We start from the raw sequence: 21,085 nt of genomic DNA, 5'->3' as shown, positions 1-21,085 counted from the left end.
GAGTAATTATGAATTTAATATGTGTTTTCAGCCGTGTATCACCTTCACTGGTGATCCAATAGATGGATCTGTCGTATAGTTGTACTTTGATTAGACGTACTTATATATATATATATAATTACTCTAAATATCAGCACAACGATGTTAAATCTGCAATTTGTAAAATGTTTGTAATAGCCCAGTATTTGTTATAAATCAATTTATTTACCAAGTATATTAATTTTCATAAAATCACAGTGACAAAACTTCCTCTCTACAGCACAAAAATTTGTATAATGTCCCTATCTTCTTAAATGAAAGTAAGGTAGTCAATTCGTCGGGTTGTTGTCTCTTTGACACATTCCCCATTTCCATTCTCAATTTTAATTAAATTCATCTAAATCTGTCTAAGTATATGTTATTGTATATCGTTTAAGAATGTCACTTATTCAATTTTCTTTCTCGTTTACGTCAATATTAATAGGGTGTTCAATTACGAGAACAGCAAATATTTCCCTTCTTCACACATGTCACATAGAGCACTTTAAGAAATAATTCATGGGGGCTTGATTTTATCATGATTTTGCTACGGGTTGGTCCTTTATGCTGATATTTTACCCCTTGTTGTTGCTCATGGTAATGTATTTAGCATAAAGGGCCAACCCATGGTAAAAATCATGATAAATACAAGCCCCCATGAATTATTTCTTAAATTACCAGTACCTGGTGAGGATTTATAGCCTGGTCACTTTTGGTATTTCATAGATCTTTTTCAGAGGCAGAATGATGGCTTCATAGTGGCACACTATTTATATAGTGTCTGAAAATTACCTGTTCCCAGAAAGTTATCCTTTATCTGTTACAGAATTATTATCAGTTTCCAGATAATTTCTATCTGTTCAGCTAAAATTTTGATTTTTTTATACCCAGGCATTAACACAATAGCCTAGCTTCATTTTGCACCTTTCAGAATTTTTGGTTCAATTAATCAATGTGACAAAATGAAGTTCTGTATCAACCAAATATTTTTTATCTCGACGTGAATGTTTGTTATAGATTTAAAAACTCACCATTTCTATAAGGATCTTCACATTTACACATGAAGTTCAATGTATCATAATTTTCGTAACATATTCCTTCTGGACAGGGATTGATCAAACAAAAGTCAGGTTTGTCTTTACATCTGTCACCAGAAAATCCTTGGGAACATGTACAACTATACGCATCAACTCCATCCACACATGTTCCATTGTACAGACAACCATTAGGATTTTCTTCACAGTCGTCTGAAAAATAAATGTGCTGGCATGAAAGTAAACATGTTTAACTCCGCTGCATTTTTGCGCCGGTCAAATGTCAGGAGCCTCTGGTCTTTGTTAGTCTTGTATGTTTTTTTTATTTTAGTTCATTTATATGTATTGGAGTTTAGTGTAACCTCCATTTTCATTGAACTAGTACATATTTTGTTTAAGGCCAGCTGAAGCCCGCCTCAGGGGGTGCGGGATTTTCCCGCTGTGTTGAAGACCCATTGGTGGCCTTCGGCTGTTTTCTGCTCTTTTGTCTGGTTGCTGTCTCTTTGACACATTCACCAATTCCATTCTCAATTTTATAATTAACTATAAACTGTTATCACAGAGATATGTCTCACCTTTTTGTAATTTTGATAATGCAAATATTGAAATTAAAATAGCAATACTTTAACATGTAAGTTATGCAAATATTCAAAGTCGATGAACCATGACTGAAGGTACATGGCTAAACAATCTCCATGGAATGAGATGTGCCAATGCTTATACAACTGCATACCAAATACCATTGATTTATTATAAGTCGTTCCCTTTAAACAAACCTAAACACAAACATTGACTTGTAAACTATGTAAAAGTTTAAAAGTCAATGAACCATGATCAGGGGTGGGGCTATATAATCTGCATGGAAACGATACTTGCAAATACCAATAAATTTGCATACCAAATATCATTGACTTAACATTAGCAGTTCATCTTAAACTGATCTAATCACAAACTAATACATGTAAACTAAGCAAAAGTTTCAAAGTAAATAGACCATGACTGAGGAGCCGGGGCCAAATATTCTCCATGGAAATGAGATGTGCTAATGCTTATACAACTGAACACCAATTAACATTGGCCTACAACTAATGGTTCCCCTTGAACTGACCTAATCACAAACTAATACTTGTTAACTTAGCAAAATTTTCAAAGTCTATAGACCATGACTAAGGGGGCGGAGCTAAATAATCTCCATGGAAATGAGATATGCTATATGCTTATACAACTACATACCAAATATCATTGACCTACCACTAGTGGTTCCCCATAAATTGACCTAATCACAAACTAATAAATGTAAACTATGAAAAGTTTCAAAGTCAATAGTCTTTGACTAGGGGGCGGGGCCAAATAATCTCCATGGTAATGAGATGTGCCAATGCTTATACAACTGCATACTAAATATCATTGACCTACCCTAGTGGTTCCCCATAAATTGACCTAATCACAAACTAATACATGTAAACTATGAAAAGTTTCAAAGTCAATAGACCTTGACTGAGGGGGCGGGGCCAAATAATCTCTAAGGTAATGAGATGTGCCAATGCTAATACAACTGCATACCAAATATCATTGACCTACCACTAGTGGTTCACCATGAACTAGACCTAATCACAAACTAATACATTGTTGACGCCGTCGAGGCAGGAAACAGCATACCTATGTCTCGCTTTTTGACTCCGTCAAGGCGAGACAAAAACCAAAAAAAGTGTTTGGAAAATGAATCTTTTGTCACTATCAAGCTACTAACCCAATAGGAAATCATTATGTTCAGAAGAACCTTGAGAAAAGTGTGATGAAAAATTTAAAGTTTATTCTACATATTGAAATATTCAAAGTACATGTATAGCAATGATTTTTCTCTGCAATAAGTTAATAAACTGCTTCGCTGAGCGCAGCTAGATACGCCCGCAGAGGTCCAACCCTGAACAGTTGGGACAAAAATGGACACAATATTCAAGCTTGATTCAGGTCCAAATTTGGATTGTAATTAAATATTTAACATATTATAGGTTTCTGAATAAATGTAGTCAAAGATCTTGAAATTGGTTATATGAATTGAATTTATATTCAATTAAAGATTTCTTGCTGTTGTGCAATACTTAGTAAATCTGTTGTCAGACTATAAACAAATAAAGTTCAATTAATTCTCAATGTCATATTAGAAATTTATGAAAATAAAAAGGGAGCTTACATCAATAGATATAAACAATTCACCAAAGTTTCATGAGAATTGGTGACAGAATTTTTGAGTTATTGTCCGAAAACTGGAAAATCACCCCTTTTTTTAATGAATAAAACCCCATAACTCAGAAATGTAAAATGTAAAATTTATAAAATTCTAAAGGGAGCTTACATCAATACATACAAACAATTCACCAAAGTTTCATTAGAATTGCTGAAAGCATTTTTGAGTTTTTGTCCGAAAACTGGAAAATCCCCCCTTTTTTCATGAATAAAACCCTGCAACTCGGAAATGTAAAATCTAAAATTTATAAAAATTGAAAGGGAGCTCATGTCAATAGATATAAACAATTCACCACAATTTCTTGCAAGTTGGTGAAAGTATTCTTGAATTATTGTCCAAAAACTGGAAAATCACCCTTTTTTTAATGAATAAAACCCCATAACTCGGAAACGTAAAATCTAAATTTTATAAAAAACGAAAGGGAGCTCACGTCAATAGATATAAACAATTCACCAAAGTTTTATGCAAATTGGTTAAAGCATTTTTGAGTTAATGTCCGACATGTTGACGACGGACAGACGGACGGACAACGGTATAACATAATACGTCCCGTAAACGGGCGTATAAAAAGAATACTTACAAAAAACTAAGCTTCAAAATTAAAATGATGCATCGCATCATCTGCAAAATGTGAGGGCTCAAGGCATTGTTGGGGATGAAAGGTTTAACAAATATGAAAATAAGAAGATTTGGTATGATTGCCCATGAGACAACTCTCCACCAGAGACCAAATGACATGTAAGTTAACAACTAAAGCATAAACATATCAACTTCATATGACTATTAATTTTAATATTCACTTTTATAACACAAATGCATGAACTGATACTTGTAAACTTACTGATATTCACTTCACAATGTTTTCCTGTCCATCCAGCTTCACATATACACTGATATCTAACGCTGTTGTCGTGACATTCACCATGACTTCCACATGGGTCTTGACTACATAGATCAGATACCCGTTCACACCTGAAATTTTCATCATTCTTTTACTAAAGATGCAAACAATCACAACGTATGATTGGTATGCCTTCAATCTAGTATTGCTAATATTAACTAGAGGCTCTGAAGAGCCTGTGTCGATCACCTTGATCTATGTGCATATTCAACAAAGGACACTCTCCTACATTGTAGATGAGAATAGAATTCATGACAAAAATCTCTGTTTTGTTTATCTTGTATTGCTGTTCATCTAGTCTGTTTAGTTTCTCTCTATCTTCTTTAGTCTTTGATCAAAACACAAAACAGGGCAAAAAAATCCTCATTTCAGGGCAATCACTCCTATAAAGAGTGACAGTCTTCTGACTATATCAGCAAAATTTGACTTGTTAATAGATTTTGACTAGCTGACCATTTTTGTGATTTAAAGTGTCTATTATCTATTATAATTTTTTTTCATACATAGCAAAATGCAAAACAAATGGTAAAAATTATCTTTAAAAGGCAATAAGTCCAATAAGGAGTCTTCAAACAATTTCCTCCATATTGTCTTAATTGTACATCTTGTCTTGCTGATCATTTTTGCTCATTGAAGTTTCTATCTAACTATTATAATTTTTAAGATATAAGGCAAAAACCCCCAAAAATGGTAATAAACTGCTTCGCCGAGCACAGCTGGATACGACCGCAGAAGTCCAACCCTGAACAGTTGGGGCAAAATGGACACAATATTCAAGCTTGATACAGGTCTGAATTTGGACTGTAATTAAATATTTGACACATTATAGGTTTCTGACACAGAATAAATGTAGTCAAAGAACTTGAAATTGGTTGTATGATTTGAATTTATATTGAATTGAAGATTTCTTGCTGTTGTGCAATACACTGTGCTGTTGCGCAATACTTAGTAAATCGTTTTCAGACTATATACAAAAGAATTAGCAAAATAAATTGTGACCCCCAATTTTTTTCTTTGGAAAATTGACAATTTCTAAAATCTTGAGGGGAAAAAAAATATACCCCCCCGACCCCCCCCCCACTCTCCCAAAAAAAGTCTTGGTTGGCAGGCGGGGTTCATCAGACATATTTTTTAAACTAGAAAAACCCCAATGATGATTGCGGCCAAGTTTGGTTAAATTTGACCCAGTGGCTTTTTTGTAAAAGTTAACAGACAATGGAAAATAGTCATTAAAGGGCAATAACTCCAATAAGGAGTTGTCTGATGATTTCCTCCATTCAGTCTTAATTGTAGATCCTGTCTTGCTGATCAGTTTTGCTCATTAAAGTTTCTATCGATCTATCATAATTTTGAAGATATAAGGCAAAAACACAAAAAATTGGGTGAAAATCTTAAAGCTCAACATTCTGAACATTTCTGCCTGTCAGATTTTCTCTCTCCAAAAATAGACAAAACTTGCATTTTACCCCCATGTTCTATTTTTAGCCATGTTGGCCAACTTGGTTGGCAGGAGGGGTCATCAGACACATTTTTTTACCTAGAAACTTCAATGATGATTGAGGCAAAGTTTGGTTAAATTTGGCCAAGTAGTTTCAGAGAAGATTTTTGTAAAAGTTAACTATGACAGACGATGGACGCCAAGTGATGAGAAAGCTCACTTGGCCCTTCGGGCCAGGTGACCTTAAAAGAAGATACAACAAAATTTCTAGAGTATAAAACAGTGCAAACAAAAATATCACAAAAAATTTTAACCTTTGAAAATGTTGTTAAGCACTAAAACCCCCATGGGGATTTCCAAAGTTGGCAGGCATATGGGTCAAATATGTCAGATTGGTGGTTAATGTGGTCAGTTGTGCTGTGCAGTAATTTTAGCATTTCCTGTTTTCCATTTTTATGTATTAGTTAAAATGTTCATGATGTCACAGTGCAATCACATCTGTCATTTCTATTCTAAAATGTCAGGATTGTATCATCTTATTCTTTTATAAATAGAAATAACATTAGTTTGAAAGGATTGAAGAATTCAACTTTTTATTGAATTTCAGGAGCCAGTAAATGGCTATTACCATACCTACTCCTTTGATATAAGAGCTGTACTTTTTTGTAAATTATGAATGCAAAACTTACCTGGGTTCTGTGTATCTTCCTGTTATTGGACATAAACATTTAAAATTTTCTCCCAACAGGTCCTGACACATTCCATACTCAGAACAGGAGTCACGTGTACAGGAATTCACTAAGTCATCTTCGCAAAGTTCACAACCAAACACTGTAAGAATAATTAGTTATATTGATTAGCTTAGTGGCACAATAACAATAGTATCCAAGGGGTCATTCTATTGACTTATGTTTCTCTTTTCACCTTTACAGATTAAAGGGCACCACCTGGAAATAACTCAATGCAATACTGTGTATTCATTTATATTTGTGGATACCAATTTTCGTGGATTGAGGAAAAATAGTATTTTCGTGGATACTTGATTTCGTGGTTTTGCCAAAATCTGCATTCAAGCCTTATAAACAATTTGTACTTCAATGAACATATATATTCGTGGTTTACCTTTACCCACGAAATCCACAAAATTGGTATCCCACGAATAATAATGAATCTACAGTAAAAGGAATAACTAAATGCACTGAAAGGTACATCAAACTAAATAAAAGAACAGAGTTCCAATGTCCCCTGCATTGCACATATTTTATCTGTCCGAGGGCATTAACAACATTGTTTTGTTTGGTTCTTTTAAACTTTTTATAAATATCTTACAAGAAATGTAAGCTTGATAATTGCTTGCATCCACTTCATTTAAACTCTGGTTGATAGTTGTCTCATTGGCAATCATCCAAATTTCTCCTTATTTTTATAGAGATTCTAAAATTGTTTTCCCCAATATAATATTTTTTTCAAGGGCATAACTCCTGAAAAAAATAGACTAAATGTCCCATGCATTGCATAAATTTTATCTGTCTTCCAAGTGCAATCACAAAAGAAAAAGCTATTTTTTCTGTTCTTTAAAACTTTTTATTAATATCTTGAAGAAATGTAGACTTGAAAGCCCTTACAATGCAATTTTCCATATAAATTATATTTCCAAGGTGCATAACTCTTTTAAAAATAATTGATCAGCATTGATTGTAATACTTATCTCAGACTGATGTAAATCTTTGATATAAGTTTGATAACAAAAATCAGGCAAGAATCACTCATGTGAGAGCGCTTACAATGCGATTTTCCAAATAATCAATTTAACAAGGGGCATAACTATTCTAAAAATAGTTGATCGGACCATACATGTGATTCTTCCAGTGTGAGTCAAAATATCCTGATTTTTAAGCTCTCTTCCATCCCTCCCATTAAGAATTCAAATCTTCCGTTTTTTCGAACATTTAAATCACAAAAATTTTGTCAATGTCAATTTTTGTTATACAATCTTGTTGACCCTAATTAAAAGTACAAATAAAAAGTATATTGCAAATTTCTTTTAATAATGCACTGACTTATTATGATTATAAATGTGTAGTCTCCCAATATCTTACTATAACCGACCGTGCGAGGGCTTAAAAAAAACCATCATCATTATCTTACTATTGTAATTAGATCTGAAAGTTATAAATGATTAAACTCAATGTAAAAGATATGTAGAGGACAACAGTGGGTTCGCTATTAATGCATGGGGACCAAATACTGTGAAAACTATAGCAGATCACATTTCATACATGTGACAGAGTTGTCAAGTCACAACTGGAGATTTGAAAATTTTCAGCTGGAGTTTGGGCCTCATAATTGGAGATTTTTTTATCGACATATTTATCGCTGTTTTCAGCATTCATTTTGATGATAAAGCTACATATTTCCCCTTTTTTTAAGATAACAGTAATACTAGTCATGTATTCTCTCTGTATTGTTACCATGTGAAATATTTGTTAAATATTAACACTAAGCTTTACTATTTGTATTCGATTTTTTTCCTTTCCTCATCTTTGTCATCATTAGTGTGTTTCTCATTGTTGCTATAAAATGACTATAAACCAACAATCAATAATTCATCACTATATCATGTAAAACCTTAGAAGGTTACATGGAAACTAGTTACAAATTAATATGCAAGGCCGTAACTAGGCATATTATATTAGTGAGGCAGAACTGATCACCAAGCGGATCAAGGCGAAAAATTTCCACAGGGGGTCTGGGATAAATGGTGTAAAATCCTGCATTCTGGGCATTTCCAGAGAGCTTGACATCATTGAGACAAGCTGTCCGGAGTTTATATTTTTGGACACTTTTTATATATTTTTCATACTTTTAAGACATGTACTAACATCAAATTTTTAACAACTTTATCTAAATTTATATGTCGGATAAACATTCAAATATCAATTTTAGTCTGCTGCCAGAACACAGAACAAACATCGACTCAGTAACAATTGTTATTCAAATTGGAGTTTGCCAATTTTTCTATGGCCAGTTTCGTCAAATCGTTTCAGAATATTTGGTCTGCTGACATCTTTATCGCAACGAACATGGAGCATGACAAGACCGCACAGTATCTCACCACTCATACATGAAATCCCGGTGTCCCGAATTAGAAAACACGAAATCCCCGGTTTTTAAGGTCTTACTGTCCCTCAATAATGTCAAAATTGAATTACGATGTTCTTTCAAATTTTAAGATAAAAGAAACTTAAATAAAAAGTAACCCATGCAGGTTTCATATTATTTATATTTTGTTTATCTGTAAAGAGAACGAATAAAGTTGGGGAAAACAGGGAAATGAATACTCATACAGGACTGCTCCCGTTCAGTGCCCCAGTACTTGATTTGTCAGTCTGTTCAAAGTTTTAGGATAAGTTCCAATGAAAATATATTCAATACTGAAACTTTTAACACCTGATCACAAATAACATCCATTAGTTTACTAGAATTATTCCTTCCTTGCCTTCAGTCGGCTTTTCCTTTTTCTGCAAGAGCCTGTTTTTAACCAGAGATCCATGCATGATGATTATCGTTTACTAGTTTAATGTAATCGAGAAACATCACCCGGTGAGATGCTGAGTTATATTTGGGAATAATAATTTAAAATGAAAGATGTCAAGTTATAGAAATTAAGGTTGAGACAGAAAAAACAAATGACTATATTTCATATTTTTTTTACCATAAACAGATACACAAAAAAATTCAGTGTCGAAATTTTAGTGAGGCAATTGCCTCACTTGCCTCAATGGTAGTTACGGCCTTGATATGATTGTTAATGAACTTTGGAAGTTATACTATTATACCAGCAAATAACCTTATGTCATCACTATATCATCGTCCTAAACAGACATGAAATATTTGCCACTTGACGTTAAGCAACCACAATCAGTCATCGCTATATCATGTCAAACCTTAGAAGGTAACATGGAAACTAACTACAAATTAATATGATTGTCAATGAACTATGGAAGTTATACTATTATACTAGCAACAGATTAGTGGCGTTTCAATGGGCGTAGTTGCCTCCCTGAAAATATCTGATATTGCTATATTTGACCATATAAACAATAGTATAGAGCAATATCATACAAAAATAATATTAAATGCCACAAAAGAATGAGAAATGATGGATATAATATATTTATTAGAAACAGTGAACAAATTAAACATCTATTTGAAATAGCACATTGTTTTAATTCCTTTAAAAGGTACGATAATTCTTAGAAACAATAGCAACATATACACTTCAAAGAAACTGTATGTATACTGTCTATAGATAGAATATCTAGACGGCTAATTACTAAAGAAAATTCAGTCAAATATTGCATAACATCTTCACGAAGGCAGACAGCTAAAACTTCAAAGAGAACAAAATAAGAAAACAATTGGCAGAAATATTTTGAATATTTTAAAAAGGTAATGACAAAATTTTTATATATAATTCGGAAAGATCTGATTGCCAAAAAAAATATTCAAATCTGAACCAGATATTGGTTTCAAAAACAATAAGAATATTAGCGACATGATATTTAATCATTAAGTCGAAGACATCGATTCACAATACCCCACTACGGGAGGCTTTAGTATACAATCATTATACTGTGAAACAGAAGTAAAAAGACATGATGCCGATTTATTTCAAAAGATCATGTATTAGGGATAACAGAAGGGTTTCTTATATATTCATACAAATATCCAGTACCTACACAAACCTCTTCAATTGTTAAACATGGAAATTTTTGTATATTATCAAATAGGTGCTAAAACATACAGTCTACTCGGAATTCAATAAATTAAAACTGATAACTACTATCTCTATTAGATCCCGTGTAGATTTATGATAGATTAGATTATGGAAATAAAGACAATAAGACTTTTCATTATATATAATTATGAATAATTAAACAAAGATGCTGATCCAGGCCTCTACAATAACTTTTTTTTCAACTTGTCCAGTAGGACAAGTACAACCCAAAACTTACTTGTCCGAATGAAATTGTAACTTGTCCAAAAAAAATCTTAATATTAACCTTTTTGGCATTTTAAGTTGATTCAAGGAACAAAATGAATTAAAACAATAGAACAGAATTTGATTTATATCTTTTGAAATACTTTTCAAAAATATGAGTCGAGAACAACTGAATCTAGTCATGTCACAGGGCTTAGGTTCTAGTTTTCATCAATGCCAAAGTCTCATCAAACTCTGCACATGAGGCACCGTCTGATAGGCCTGTCAATGTACACTCATTGGATTTGTATCCTGGTTGTTTAAGTTGAAAAAAGATTATTCCAATGCAATCAATAAAAAAAAGAAGATGATGTATGATTGCCAATGAGACAACTCTGTGCAAGAGACCAAATGACACAGAAATTAACTATAGGTCACCGTATTGCAAGTATTGTTTCTTTCTACATATGATCCAATATGATTTTGTGAATTCTATGGTAAATAATTTCTTCATTTTTATTTAAAAAAATTACCTGTATGGTATTTATTATAAAGCAAAAGAATAAGGTAGGAAAACGAGGTACTGATTTGTCTTGGTCCTGAAATGTCTCCTGCGTTGTCAAACTGTCTATTAATCATGTCTATTAAATATGTCCCCTACGGTGCCAAACTGTCTATTAAAATTGTGAGCCGAATCGTTTCCGAGCTGGTGACGAACTATCTTGTTAAGTAGGCTGGTCCTCTCCCTTGCAACATTTACCTCAGAGCCAAACAGATAAAGGACAGAGAACCAGTCTATCTTGTAAAGTTACCTTTTCTACAAAGCGCATCGCTGATTCGGATCAGTAAAACTGGTTTCCGAGAATAGTATGCCTTTTACCTATTAAAAAGTACCTGACAAAGAACCAGTTTAAAATTATCGGTTTGCAAGTAAACATTTCAAATTAATACTTGTTTTTATCTTCTTTTCTTGTTTTTTGTTTATAATTACTTTGTTCATCAAAGTTGGATTAAATTTATTTTCTGCAGAATAATTTTACTTGTCCCGTCGGACAAGCTTGATATAGCTTTTACTTGTCCGACCTTTTTTTCCTCTGGTACCGGACAATCGGACAAGCGTTATTGTCGAGGCCTGTGATCTACTTGGTCAGTTTCTTTAGTCTGTAAAAAGACTAGCTACAATGTAGACCTATATGCACGTGTTGTAAATTAGAGAAAAAAACTTATGAAACAGACACACATCTATCTACAAAGTTAGATACGAAAGGTCGGCCTCTGATGAGGGTTTACCTGGGAATATTCCCGAAAGAACCTGAAACATTGCATATTAAATTCTTAAGAATTAAGCAATTATTATTAAAACTACGTAGTGTCAGGTCAGAAATATTGATGCCATACCATGAATAAGTGGGTTTATGGTCATTTTATAAAACTCATTGATCACTGACACCATTGATAATCATGGGTCATACTACAAGATATTATAATAAAATGCTCCACTGGGCACAGCTTGATACAACCGCAGAGGTCAAACCCTGAACAGTTGGGGCAAGTATGGACACAACATTCAAGCTTGATACAGCACTGAATTTGGATTGTGATTAAATATTTGACACAGCATAGGTTTCTGACACAGAATGAATGTGGTCTAAGAACTTAAATTTTTTTAATTTACCTATTCAAACCATATCATTATTATTTGTTTTTATATATAAATCAGAAATAACCAATTTAAAATGAAACATTTTAAAGAAAAAAAAAGGCGAAAAAAAATTCCCCCCCCCCCCCCCCCCCCCCCCCCCAATTTTTTGAACCCCCTTATGATTCATCACCCCCAAACTCAACCCCAGAATCCCTTTGTGGTATGGTACCATGCAGTACAATTTCAGAGAAATCCATACACTTGAACACAAGTTATTGTCTGGAAACTAGAAAAATGCTTGTTTTTTGGCCCCTTTTTGGCCCCAAATTCCTAAACATTTAGGGCAATTACCCCCAAACTCAAACCCAGCTTTCCCTTTGTGATATGGAACCTTGTAGTACAATTTCATAAAGATCCATACACTTACACACAAGTTATTGTCCTGAAACTAGAAAAATGCTTGTTTTTTGCCCCTTGCCCTTCCCTAGATTTTCCATCAAACATGATGGAATTTTGTGATGGAAAAAATGCCATCACATTCCATCATGTTGATGGAGTATTGGAACAACTTTCCATCAACTTTCCATCAATGCTGGAAAATGGTTGATGGAAAAGGTTTGATGGAATTTGTGTTCATGTTGATGGAAAATTGATGGCATAATTTCCATCTGATGGTATTTTTGCCATCTGATGGATAATTGATGGTATTTTTGCCATCTGATGGAAAACTGATGGTAATTTTGCCATCAGATGGAAAACCAATGGAATATTTCCATTACATGTAAAATGCATGGATACTTGATGGAGAATTGACCATCAGATGGAATTTGATGGATGAGTAAGGAGAATGTCTTTAGAAAATCTTTCCATTTATGGCATTTTCTGTGATTTAATAAAACAATATTTGTTCTCTGTCGTCTATAGGTAGTCCTGTTACATGTGTGTATCTTTTCGTTCAGTTTCCCATTGAACTCGTTGTCCTTAAAGTTGAATTAGTTGATGGCAAATTCTGCAAAATAAAAGTAAAAGAATCTAGCATACAAAAGAATAAGTTAACATTGTACAGATATAAAGTTAGTTAGTTACATTTGTTGTCAATTCTGAAATTATCAAATGAAAATAACACTTTTTGAAAAGATTTGTATTAATGTGTCACTTGCAGGGTCAATTTCTAAGAGTGTCAAATCCTTCTAGAAATTTAATATTCAGAGGTGGATTTAGGAAAGTGGGCTCCCCCTTTCTGAGCTTTAGAGCTACATAACTTATTAAATAGAAGTTTTATAAGTCTTACTCCTAATGTTGACTTAATTGCCACCACCACCACCCTGGTTCAGCAGCTGATATATAACCGTACAATACATTAAACCTCATGTCAGTACTAAATTATCATCATTATAATAAGTGACTGTCCCTAGAAATAAAGAGGTTGTCCTTTCTTTTTTGTTTAATATTTGTTTTTCATAATCATTGTACTATAACATAATGGGTCTTGCCCATGTTTTATATCATACTTTTGGTGGGTAGTGTATATACTATACATGTATATATAAAGATATATTATTTTACCATTTGTGGATATATAAATGTCATATTGTCAGTCACACCACAGATCTCTGATTTTATAGCAAAATTTCTTTTTCAGAAGTACTATTTTATAAAACAAATAATGTTTTAAAATGATACAAAATATGACTCATGTCCTACACAATTTTATGATATGTATATGCATATTTTTTTGTGTCATTTGGTCTCTTGTGGAGAGTTGTCTCATTGGCAAGCATACCACATCTTCTTTATTAATACTTTTTATAAATCTATGACCTTCTTTTTTTCTTGACTCTTAAAAGTTAATAAAACACTTTAAATGTCACTACTTTGAACTAAAAGATCATGCACATATATTCAAAATTGTTGAAATTCTAATACATTGTACTTACCAAAAGATATAATCCAAAATATGTTTACACCCGAGACGTCCCAAAAATATATATAGGCGGTGCTCCTATCATTGGCAGTAACACTACACAGTTTTGTACATACACATGGCGACATGAAACACAATCGGAAATCCATTTTACGATATCAAATGTTTCATAATGGAGTGGAAAATATCGTGCGCCACGTGGGCGCTTACATTTGTCACTCTATGCACCATTTCTGGTCGAAAAGGGCAATTGGCGCAAGGCAGACGTCCTTCCCGATAACTGTCTTTAATAATTTATTTAAACGGCTGTCAAGTTCCCATTAAAAAAAATTGACCTGTATTTATTTTAATGTCAGATCCTTAAACTCCCATCAAAATTAGATACGTACTTACTACTAGCAAACTTGTTGGCCATTTTTAATGGCTGCTTAGATTGTTAAATTACCAAAATTATCAAAATGGTTCCCAAACCCACCCTCTCCTCCTCATGTTCACTAATACCTTAAGCATTTCATTGTCTTAATTCAATAATTGTATTTAGATACACATTGTTCACCATGGCTTAACGATGCTCGCTGTTCAGTTTCAAATATTATATTAGGCCTAAAATAAAATATTGTCTGTTTCCCCAATCCCTACCGACCCTGCAACATTGTGCAAAAACGGGTCCGACTCATAAAATTTTATTGTCAAAACTAAGTCAAATATTATTTTATTCAGTTCCAATTTTCAGGCTTGCCAGATCGACCAATATTGTTCCAGCTTTTTGGAAAAAATTAAATTATTTCCCTACCTACCTACCCACACCTGGCTTGGCGGTGTCGGATTGGGGAAACAAACAATATATTAATTTAGGCTTAATAAAAATCAGATATAAAGGATACATGTTAAGTTCTTCTCCTTTCTGTAATTAAATTTGCTGTCTCTGTACTTCCAACTAGTATTGCTGAGTAAAGGTAACTGGAATCTGCATGCAATCTGTTCACTATTAAAATTGGCAGCTCCATTTTAAAATCATTAAATCCCCTAAAAGTAAAAAAAAAATCCACAAAGAATCAATTGTTCAAGACGTTTTGAAGCAATAAATTCAATAGAAATATTATTGCATGTTTATATAGTACATTGGAAGCCATTTGGAATCAAATTAATTACCCTCCCCCTTTTTGTATCCCCTGAAGATTAAAAGCCGGCGACTTATTATTTTCACCAAATAACCATTCACACAGCTCAATATTTTTTTACATTTCTACCAGTTATGCCTGTTATGTGACAACAAGATTATTCATTGTCAAAATCTCATGTTAAAAATAAATATATCATTTTCAGTTTATGATTTCAGACTTTCTGATGTTGATTTGCTCAAATAAAAACAATAAAAAAATCATAGTTCCTCAATAAATTATAATTTATAATCATAATATACACATGTTGAATTAAATTTCTAATGCACTTATCTGAAAACATCTGCATCGGATTTTCCAGCATCGGATTTTCAAGTTTGATCTCCATATCAGCGTAATCACATTTTGATGACGTGTTTTTCAAGTGCGCTAACGTCGAAGTGACAATCTCGCCCCATATTATATCGACCAGAAGTTGATCCGTTCCCGTACCGGTATTATGAAAATAGATCAAGGGTGTCGCATAAAAATATTACAACTGGCCAGTTTTAAATAAAAGAAAAAAAACAACGTTAATTTAATCGGCACAGGGTGCATGCGGATGAACTATTGGCCGCGTTATCTAGAACGGTATTTTCTAGGGTCGAACTGTTCAGTACAATTACAAAAAACACGTGGTCATGATTTGTTTACATTTTACACAAGTTGAGAAACCAATGTTTCACGATGTCGATCATTGATCTGATAATTAATAGAAACGCACTTATGTGAACTTGGGAGAAAATCAGAAACGCCCCAGCTTGTCTGGCAAAACAGCCGTTGGCGTTTCTCGAGTTCCCTGTCGTTTATATCGCGAAAATCTCGGCATTTTTCTTACTTTAAAATCCGGTCAAACTGAAATTCGTAATTCTTCCATGAACAGGAAGTTCAGCTAGCTGTGTAAACTGTAAAATTAAGTGACCCATTAAGTGCATGGCTTCATCTGACAGCTTTGGTGTCAAACACATTGTTAATTAAACACCAATTATCTTTGCTTTATGTCAAAAACAATTTGTCTATTTCAAAAATGTTTGCCAAAAAAAAAAAAAGAGTTACTTCCCCTTTTTTATCACCTTTTCACAATATATTCCGTTTATTTATGGTTTTTTTTCGCAATTAAATAAATATAAAACAAATTGAATGCAAATGCATATTAGAATATTTCTTTTAATTATTTTCAACCTGAAAACACTTAGAATATAAATATTTTGAAAACTGTTTTTTTCATCTTTACCTCCATTCATTGCTCTATCAAGTGCTTTAAAATAATAATTCAAATTGCTTCATTGTAAGTTTGCATAAGATCCTAAAGATGAGTAACTACCAGGTTAACTTTATGAAACTCATAAGCCAATAAATAAATAAATTCAGCTGCAGTGTGAACGTGTTAATAGTCACTATTAATGAACCGAGATTTTTAAAGCTAAACATAAAAAATGTGCCAAAAGTATTGAATTTTATTACTCCCCTTCATCTGAAACTTGATTTTACCTTAGTGACTTGAGTTTTATTTTAGTTTAATTGCCCTATTTTCAATGACATTTTACGAATAAAATTGTCATTTTTCTGACTAGAGCACCCTGCCCTTTTTAAATCCTGGCTAGAACACTGTATCTTCATGTGAATGTGAATATATATATATTTAACAAACAATAGTTAATTTCATTCCCAAAGATTTTCTTTTTTATTTGGTTGAATTTGTAATACAGATTATATTTTTTCTTAAGTCCCAATACCAGGAATCATCCAGGCCCCTTTTTTTTTCCATTCAGATAGAATTTGTAAATGTCCTGAAAGTTGGATGAATGATCGATGATCGAAAAGTCCTGATATATTCTGGTTTATATAATATGATTTTTGAAAGTCTTGAGATATCCTGAGAATTCCCCCAGTTTTAAGCTGCTTGATTTGAAAGTCCTGACATTTTCTGGAATTCTCCCATTAAGTTTTTTCTAAAAAAAGGACTTATAGCCTAACAGGATATTTTCAGGATATCCCAGGATAATCTTGAGATATCCTTATTATAAAAGTTGTCAGGATTTATTTCTGCAAGGGGTGTATGCATCATTTGATGGAAAATGTAAAAATAAAAGTATTGGTTACAGAACAGTCATATAAATGTGACAAAAAGTAATTTTAACAAAAAATAATATGTCACATTTAATAAGTTTACACTGGTTGAAATAAAAACCAAAGTATTCTTGAAATCCTTTCCTGTTACAAGATATATACAAGGTATTGCACAGTTTAGGAAATTGTTTGTTGCAACTTTCTAGCAAACAAACTCTTTCTTGCAACATTGCAGAAAAATACTGCAACTTTCTCATGAACAAATATTATTTCAGTAACATTGAGAGATTATGTTACAAGTTACAGCTGCAACAACATGTAACTTTCTTGCTAGTACTTCTTGTAAAGAAATTTGTTTGCTCCAATATAATAGAAAACTTTTTACCTCAGTAATTAAGGGATGTTAAATTTTCAGACACAATTATGCTGAAATTTTCTAAGTTTTTTTCCATCAAGCAAAATGACAGAGTTTAAATACCATCACACTTTCCATCAACAAAATATTCTAAGTCCAAATTCCATCTCACTTTCCATCAAAGAAAATGTTTAAGTCCAATTTCCATCAAACTTCCTTCATTTCCATCCTATTTTCCATCAGGTGGAATAAATGCCATCATATTTTCCATCAGAGGGTAAAAATGCCATCCAATTTTCCATCAGGGGTTAAAGATGCCATCAAATTTTCCATCAAAAGAATGGGGATGGAAATAAAATTCCTAATTTCCATCATCCTTTGATGGATTTTTTTGGTTTAGGATGGAATTCCATCAAGTACCATCAACTTTCCATCAATTGTCCATCAAGTGTTGATGGAAAATGAAGAAATTGATGGAAGATCTAGGGAAGGGTTTTGGTCCCTAATTCCAAAAATTTTGAGGCAATTACCCCCAAAATCAATCCCAGCCTTCCCTTTGTGGTATGGTACCTTGAAGTACAATTTCAGAGAGATCAATACACTTGAACACAAGTTATTGTCTGGAAACTAGAAAAATGCTTGTTTTTAGCCCCTTTTTTGGCCCCTAATTCCTAAAATTTTGAGGGAAATTACCCCTAAAATCAACCCAAGCATTCCCTTTGTGATATGGAACCTTGTGGTACAATGTCAGAGAGATCCATACACTTACACACAAGAAATGTCTGGAAGTTAAAAAAATGCTTATTTTTTGCCCCTTTTTGGCCCCTTATTCCTTAACTGTTGCTACCATAACCCCCAAAATCAATCCCAACCTTCCTTTTGTGGTATTGAACCTTATGGTAAAATTTCATACAGATCCATTCACTAAAACTAAAGTTAGAGTGCGAAAACCAATGTGTTTTCGGACGACGACAACGACATTATGTAACCAATATACGACCGCAATTTTTTTTTGCAGTGGAATAAAAACAAGAAAAGAAATAAAACAAAGAATAAACATATAAGTTTTAAACACAATCTTACTATTGAAAATAAGAAACGGGACCTAAACTTTCATAAAGAGTTCGTCCTTAACTTATCTAAAAGAGATATAACTGAAACTGATTTTAAAGTTAAAGCAAAAGGTCTTAAATTTGTTCCTACAAAGAAATGTAATCACAGACAATTGATAAAAAATTTTCAATCATTTGAGAGGTCTTTGCGACTGAAAAATTATTTCAGTACTAATATGCGCATAGCAACTAAAAACAACCCTTTCAAAGTTAAGTCTAACTTTCAAGTTCCAATTATAGGTGATAATTCAATAGAAAAATACATTTTCTACACAAAACACGAATTATCAAAATATATGCCAAAGATTAAATACAATATGTCTAAATCGGAACGTGAATGCATAAAGAAATTAAAAAATGACAATACTATATGTATTCATAAAGCCGAAAAAATAACATGACTGTGGAAATTTAAAAAATTAAATTAGAGTTTATACATATTTTGATAAATTGCTAGGGTATGTACTTTCCCTGGTTTTATTTTCTTAATGATAAGGTCAGCTTGACAGCTTGGCAGTTTTGTTTTAATTAAAGAGATTAAGGGATAGGTGTTAGATCATAGATAGGAAACAGCATGATGACAGCATGGGTGTAATCAGAGAACATCTGTATATAATTTTGATAGGATGGTCAGTTGTCGTTTGAGCATTGCACTATTAGCAGTCATATTTTTACTTGTGGAAAATTAATTCAAGAAATTTACTTTTCATTTTCTTGAAAGTAGTTATATTAATTTGTGATGAAAATCAAAACTGGACTTTTAACACGTTTTCATGGGACATTTGGAAACTTCTTCATATTGTTGTTGATGTTCGTAACATGGATAATGATAATTCATTATTGTACCTGCTTCTAAAGATGCTGTTAATTATTCTATTCATTATCAACTTCGTTAGTTAATGTGTTTGCTTCTCATTAGCTATTGGACCTCTCATTCGGTATGGGACGGTAATAATCAGGTAAACCGTGCAAGTGCAATGTGACCTGGGAACAGTATATCTAACAGTATATATGTTCCTGATGTGACCCAGAAAATATGAGTCAGTTAAGGAATAATAGTACCGATAAATGATAGAAGGTGCTAGTCAGAACTCTGAATATTGCTTTTCAAGACTTTAATACCAATAATGATAATATAACCGAAATGCTGGACATTATTCCGTTATTAGCAGATAAATTCAAGCTACACCATATATAGAAGTGCGCGATCCCACAATGCATCAGTTAGTACACAAGAGGACCACGTGGTTTCGAATTCCACTTCATCATTAAATGGACAGAAGAAATTTAATCAACTTGGCCTCCATACTTTCATCAACCATGCAGTCTTCCAGTGGAAATGTTATATTTCATCACCGAACGGTAGCTAGTAATCATAAAAAATCTTATAGAATAAAAATACTTGACAGGACATAAAGCAGCCGATTTTTCTACTTTCACTTCAACCAGAAGTTTACGATGTGACTATGTCAACAATTGGAGGAATCCCTACAACCTGGAGTAAGCATACAAAGGATCAGGATATGCAGCCTTCACTAGAAATACTCTATCAAAGACTGCAGCTGGTAGAAAAACCAGGAAGTGTGTGGTGTCCGGAATACAAGGTGATATGCGGCTGAATTACTGCCTTTCTCCCCACTGAGGAGAACATCACGTCAGGTACGAACTTCTTTTTCAACCCTTATTATGCCGGGTCTGAAAAAATGAAACTTCAATTGGGGCAATACATAACAAATCTATGCCTAGGCTCACTAGGTCTTCATCAAGAAGGGGAGTTTATTCAAGTTTTTAGTATATTATATATAGTAACATGCTCTTGTCTTCCCCCGATGGAGAATTAATGTGATTTCTATAGGAGGGATCACGTAGATTTGACCACTTATTACCCAGGTATGGGTTTCTACGAATATCACTACTGTTTATGTGCAGCTCATTTGCCTTTTTACAACACAGCAGCAGAGTTGTCTACTATAAACACTACTTTCTTTTGTATCATTTTTTCGCTAATACTCATCCAAACCTGTGTGGTAACACATTTCCCACTCCTGGTTTTGCAACAGTCTTGTAAGCACTAGAGTAAGGAATAACTAATCGTGTAAGAGACAGAATATTTCTTTTAGGTTGGGAAATTTATAATATTTTCAGAGGTATCAGAGGATGCGCAACTATGAGATGCTGCAATAGTCATGTTTGTTCGAT

At 33.1% G+C, this 21,085-nt stretch overlaps 1 protein-coding gene across 1 annotated transcript in view; it reads right to left on the bottom strand.

The window, feature by feature from the left end:
* The window catches only part of LOC127710082 (uncharacterized), a 467,780-nt gene that overhangs the window by 197,235 nt on the left and 249,460 nt on the right, over positions 1 to 21,085 (bottom strand). Inside the window, exons 37-39 of the mRNA XM_052215826.1 lie at positions 6,329 to 6,470; positions 4,142 to 4,272; positions 1,050 to 1,265 (exon numbers count right to left, since the gene is read on the bottom strand). Of these exons, the coding sequence (XP_052071786.1) occupies positions 1,050 to 1,265; positions 4,142 to 4,272; positions 6,329 to 6,470 (489 nt within the window). The remainder of the gene's footprint in view (positions 1 to 1,049; positions 1,266 to 4,141; positions 4,273 to 6,328; positions 6,471 to 21,085) is intronic.

This window comes from Mytilus californianus, unplaced genomic scaffold (assembly GCF_021869535.1).
Source record: "Mytilus californianus isolate M0D057914Y unplaced genomic scaffold, xbMytCali1.0.p SCAF_7, whole genome shotgun sequence".
NCBI lineage: Eukaryota > Metazoa > Mollusca > Bivalvia > Mytilida > Mytilidae > Mytilus > Mytilus californianus.
Note: the sequence above shows the minus strand (reverse complement) of the source record. Positions and strands in the feature narration are given on the sequence as shown.